Source organism: Larimichthys crocea, chromosome XIX (genome assembly GCF_000972845.2).
Source record: "Larimichthys crocea isolate SSNF chromosome XIX, L_crocea_2.0, whole genome shotgun sequence".
Lineage (NCBI taxonomy): Eukaryota > Metazoa > Chordata > Actinopteri > Sciaenidae > Larimichthys > Larimichthys crocea.
Window position 1 is genome coordinate 930,702 of NC_040029.1, and position 6,000 is coordinate 936,701.

The 6,000-nt window shown below is 42.1% G+C and overlaps 1 protein-coding gene across 1 annotated transcript in view; it reads right to left on the bottom strand.

Moving 5' to 3' along the window:
* Positions 1 to 6,000, bottom strand: part of dmd (dystrophin) — a 320,865-nt gene that overhangs the window by 101,499 nt on the left and 213,366 nt on the right. The window contains exons 26-31 of the mRNA XM_027291475.1: positions 4,853 to 4,953; positions 4,208 to 4,319; positions 4,007 to 4,120; positions 3,617 to 3,772; positions 3,356 to 3,526; positions 508 to 690 (exon numbers count right to left, since the gene is read on the bottom strand). Of these exons, the coding sequence (XP_027147276.1) occupies positions 508 to 690; positions 3,356 to 3,526; positions 3,617 to 3,772; positions 4,007 to 4,120; positions 4,208 to 4,319; positions 4,853 to 4,953 (837 nt within the window). The remainder of the gene's footprint in view (positions 1 to 507; positions 691 to 3,355; positions 3,527 to 3,616; positions 3,773 to 4,006; positions 4,121 to 4,207; positions 4,320 to 4,852; positions 4,954 to 6,000) is intronic.

Genomic DNA, 6,000 nt, shown 5'->3' on the forward strand with positions numbered 1-6,000 from the left:
CACAGTTTTACGATATCTGACTCTGAGTCTGCCTCCACTACAAAACACACCGTCTACGCTCTCCTTTCGACTGAACAACGCATCCCACGTATGTGTTTATTCATTTCTTTATATCACGTCATTTCTCACTAAACCTCCAGCTTGAACATTAAACATTCAAACATCCTGCGCTCATTAAAATTAACCTGTTTTCACTGCGGCTTACACTTTGAAGAGAACAAGGTAACATCTAAAATGCAAGAAAAGAGTCTGAACGGTGGTGCTTGGCTAAACTCGCTTCACCTCGGCTCATCTATAATATACTGTACACACCGTCTGAAAACACTCGTCTACCCACACACACACACACACACACACAACATGCCCTCCTGAGCTGCCAATGATGCATGTGAGCACTGCGGCCTTGGTTTTGTACAGTATTGGTGTTTTTACCTTACCCCTCACATGAACCACTAAGGTTTCTCCTGCATGCCAACATCGTCCAATCAGCACAGGTGAAGTTCATACCTCCAAAGTTTTACATTTCCCATCCAGCCTGCTACACAGACGCTGGTAGTTGGCCGTCAACACGTCCAGTTCAGAACGCAAGGCATCGTGGGCCGTTGGTGGAGCTTTGGCGATGAAACTGTTGACACTGTCAGTCAGGAGTTTGACCTTCAGCTCCTTGGAGTGGACTTCTTCCTGAGCCCTCTGACAGAGAGAGAAAGACAAGAGTTAATTAGTGATGTTTGTCAGGGACAGAAGAGTTTAATGAGTCATCTGTCCTCAATAGAAGACAGACTTTTGCCTCCAACAAGGATCTCTAAACAGCATAAGTATTAAAGGTCTAATGCACATTCAAAAGTTTGCATGGTAATGTATTGCTCTTTACTGCTTGTAGAATGTCCTCTTTGTATGAAGGGTCTGCAAAAAAAGAGATGTTTTATACACAGAGAACAAAATGTTGTGCAGTGGTTCAACCAGACCAGAAAAAAAAGGGACAACGAGTTATAAATAGAAGAAGAGAAGTTGGTGCATCTGTTCTGTTAAGTAGGAATTAACAGGAGTGTTGCTTCAGCAACGCTGTTCTTAAAACTCAAATTCAAAGTAGTAGCTGGTCGAACATATGTTTACAGTTGTGGTTCAATAATCAGATGCCTCTGAAAAATAAAATCAAAACTGAAAAATGACCACAGTATTCCCCCCTATCACCATTACCTTTAGACACTGACAAAGTTAAACATTGAATCTCAAATTAAAATGATGATGAATGAGTCAGACTGGGAGCAGAGAGGATGTTTTTTCTTTGTGATTTTGTTGATTTGAAGTAGAACAAAATAACATTGGGAGTTTGCTTATTTCCTGTCGTTAATAATTCTGTAGAGAAGTATCCGTTGTGAGCACGCATGGGCTGAAAAACTAGAATCAAACTGTTGTTGTGTGAAAAAGAGTTCAGGAGAAGTTCACATGTTTCAGTTTGTGTGTGTTAACAAGTCTTAAAAGTTCGCCTGAAGAGTGAACAAAGACAGGCAGATGGTGAGAGATGAAGAGCAAGAGGAGACAGAAAGAGAGAGAAGGCTTAATGGATAGAGGGATGGATGCATGAACAAATGAATCAATGTATCTTCTGTTGACAAAGCCACCAAGTGTGAAGAGACAGAGAGAGACGGAGTGAACAAGTAAGCCAACGAATCAATGAATGAAGGAGTGTAGCTAATACTTTCCCAAACGAGGGAGGGAGCAGGAGACGGGGGGGATTAAGGGAATAAACGAGTGAACAGATTCACGAATGGAGTTTCCTTTAAGCTCGAAGCAGAAAGGAGGGAGTGGAGGAGATGAACGGGAGGTGAAAGAAGGTAGGGAGGAGGGGAGATTAGCAAGAGCAAGCAGAGTGAAATCAATTTTTAATTTTCAACTCGACTCGCAAGTTAACTTTTTCAGGAAGGAGGGGCCTCTGCCAAGGCTTTTGGATATATCAGAAAGCAAACAGTGCCATACATTTACATCACAAATACATCACATTAAAGTTGTGAAAGCTAGAAAAGTATGCTGCTGAATAGGAGAATCGATGCAATTTGATACAAAATTGAGGAGTTGGAGGAATAAGAGTGGAGGGGAGAGATTCAAAGCTGTGAGCGAAGCTACTGGAAGAGGATAAAGAGAGATGGAAGGAAAGAAAGACAGCAACAATGAAAGGAGAGGCAGGCAGACGGGGGCGTTATCGACCTGGAATTAACCAGGATCAAAACAGTGACAGAGGAAAGCGAGAGAACAGCTGCAGCAGCTGCACAGACAGTCAGATCTGGGCTCTGAATACAGAGAAGTGAGTGAGATCCTGATTATCCAGAAAAAGCCCAGATGTCAGGGAAATCCAAACAGGGCTCAGCTGAGACTGACCAAACACATAAGTCTACATGTTTAGGAGCCAAACTAAAAAGACATGAGGGCAATGTCGATGTGCTGTGAACGATCTCAGAGAGAAAAAGAAAGAGGACTTCCAAAGTCATAGAATCAGACCTGGAGAACAATGTTCAACTCATGAGGAACTGTATGAAAAACTTCCACCTGCTCTGCAATGTGAAAAGGAGAAGATAAACAGAAGGGGCAGTGGCAACCCCAACACAAAAACAACAGCAAACATATCAAAGAAATTCATTATTCATTGAGTATTGATACGTTTAGAGATGCAATGAGCTCCAACTTTTGCTCAGAAGCCGTCTTAGAAAAAGTGTTGGTTTGTCGGTTTACTGTACTGTGTGTTTTTGCCTACTACCTGGTGGCAGGTGAACACACACACACGTGTTCCAGACTGCAAGTGGAGCTATGGGGACAGACCCTGTGTCAGTTCTGCCAACATGAGGAAGAGACAGAGCAACGTTTCCCTGGGTCCTGAGTTGTTTACCAAAATCCTAACACCCTCAGACCAAAACAAAATTCAATATTTAGCAGAGGGAAAGCTGAAGCAGTCATATACAGTATGTCACAGTGTGTCAAAGTTTAGACCAGCAGAACGAATGAAACTAAAGACAGAAACTTCTGAACTCTGACTCAGTGTTTTGACTTTTAGCCATGCTATTTGGATGGATTGCCATGAAAATAAATGTTCCTCTCAGGATTAATCTTCGTGACTTTTCCTCTAGTGCAACCACAAGGTTGATATTTTACTTACTGAAATATCCTGACAACATTCATAGCCCGCAGAAGATAATAAACTTTCTACTTTCCTCAGGCCACTTTTTATGATCAAAGACCTGCCAAACCGATGATATTTCATACTTGTTTAGTCCTAGTTAGCCCATCTCCTCCTCTGTCTTGTCCTTGTACACCCCCTCAGATCCTATACGACCTTCTATGTCTACTTTACACACTCACACACCTTGAGCTCCTCCACAGCCTTGCGTAGCTCCTCCGGTGTTTTGTATGTGAAGTCTCTCTCCAGGTAGTCTTCCTCGGCCTGGTTGATCCACTCCTGCATCTCCTGCATCTCTTTCCTCAGAGCCATGGTCTTATCAAGGCCGCCTTTCAGAGCGGACTTCTTAGCATAGGCCTGGAAGATAGGAAAGCGTAAGCAAACTATTCAACAATACACAAAGAGACAACAGCAGGAAAACACACCCTCTGGATGAAGGTCACACACCTGTTTGCAGACCATCTCCCACTGGCCATTGAGTTCGTCCAGTAATTTCTGGATGTAGATGGCAAACGGCGGCTCGGCCTCTTTCTTTAGGTACAGGCCCACTTCGTTGATGCCGTTGACGCTGGGTTGGATGGTGTGAATGTCATTCACCAGAGCCTGGCCAATCAGAGTGCAGGACAGAGATTACACAGGTAGAAGTATGACTATAGATATTTCAGAGTGGATTATTAATAAGGTTCAGTTACCACCAATGAGCCGTATATTCTGATATCTCTTTGCTTTGTATAGAACTAATCCATTTGTTGGTGAGAAATTCAAACTTTAGTGCAGTTTAGGCTCATATTAGGATATTGCAAGTGATAATTTAGTCAGGATGCAGGTTTCCCTCACCGTGCACTGCTCTAACTGTTTCTCCAGAGCTTCAGAGTCTCCCAGTGCTGGCCATTCCTCGTTTAGGAACACATCCACATCTGCCATCCATTTCTTTAAAGTCTTCACATCGTTCTGGAGGAGAGACATGAACAGATAATTAAATGTTTGCATTATTTGGACTGTCGAGCAACTTGTACGAATCCCTCTGATCCTTCTCACCTCAAACTGCAAGAGTTTAGCCATGAGCTCCTGGATTCTCTGGGCGTTTTCTGTCAGCGTGGTGCCAATTCGTCTCCAACGCGCCATGATGGAGTCCATCTCAGTGCGATACCTACAGAAGATCACAGAAGCTTGTTGTGTGCTGTGTCTTTAGCAGTAACCTTGAAAACAGCTTTTCTTGTCTGTTGTGCTGTGATATTGTTATATTTATGGTGTAGAATTAGTCTTATTAAGTCTGAATTAGGTATAACTGCTGTTACAATGCAATGGACAGGTTCACATTTTTTTAAAAGTCTGTCTCAATAGTCAGGAGAGCATGTGGACACTGAAAGTGTTTTTACCTGCTGAAATCCGTTAATGTTTTAAAGCTGGTTTCAGCTCTAATTGCACTCTCTTGCTTATTGATCTTTAAGCCACATGCAGCTTTTATTTTGTTGAATAAAGCTCAAAGGCAGTGCAGTGTTTAGCATCGTCTTCTCATAATAAGAAGGTCATGGGTTGGAATATCTAACACACAGAATGAAAGGAGGGTTTTAAATTGTCTAAATCTGGAACCTCCTGACATCAAAGTCCCATCTCGTTTCATTTCTTTATTTCAGTGACTCACATAGCTTATTATTAAACATATTATTTTCCATGTCTTACTTCTGGCAGATGTCTGGAGGAGCTTTCTGGAAGACCTGCTCCACAGCCGAGGTCAGGTAGTCCACCTCCCCCTGGTGTTCAGTCAGAGCCACCTGAAGGGTCTGCAGGGAGAGAGGAGGGAAGACAGAGAATGCATGGTTCATATTGATAACCTTTTCTGTGTGCAGCCAGGAATATTTCACTAAAATATCTCTGTTTGGATTTATGCCCTTTAAATTGTTTTTTAATTAAATGTATTAGTTTTTTGATGTAACTCTATGATGGTTTGGAGAAATACATCTATAATAGATTAGATTTTCTGATTGTTGCAGTGTGTGTGTATGTTTTTTAAAATTTTTTTAAATTTTGAGTTATGACTCTGACAAAAATTGTTGTAATGTTTGCGGTAATTCTTGTGATGGGGAAAAAAGAACACTGCAAAAATCCAGCTGCTTTTTGCATCAGTTCAGGGCACATGCCTGTTCATCTCAACAGTATATTCAGATTTGGTTTCATCTGAAATACACACCCTCCCATGCAAAAGTCTATATGTTCAAACTTATATATTGTACATATAGTACATGTAGGTTAAGCACTCTGCAAATCAATGCATTTCTTTGACACATTTCTCAACAGGTTTCCTAATTCATCAGATATGCACAGCTCATATCATGGAGCCAAACTGCTTTGAGCAAAGAGCCTGTCTGTTAACATTAACCAGTAGAGGTTATGAGGCTGCCACTCTTAACGTTTTGTAATGAATGCCTTTTCATCCTGTTTGATTCTGCTCACTCTGCTGCACGGGATCAATTACAAGAGGAGAGGTGACGGAAAACCTGGTCAACTTTGGATGGAAGAAGCCTCGTTCACACCAAGGTGGCTCAGAGGCTTAGTTTAGCTTAGTTCGAGCACGGCCTCAGGACAGGACATCCATCAGTTACTATGGCTTACCCACAATCCTTCTGCTCTAACACTGAATCCCAAGCAGGGAGGCATTAAGGACTCTTTTTGCTTCGAGTTTTGAGGCATTTTCTTTTCTTCTCCTCCTGCTTTCTCTCAGAGATTTTTATTCAGCTCCACTGTGGAGAAAGGAATCACACAGGACAGGCCTCTGACACCTTCTGGAACTGACTCGAATAACTGAGTCAAATAAGTCCCACTGAGTGAGA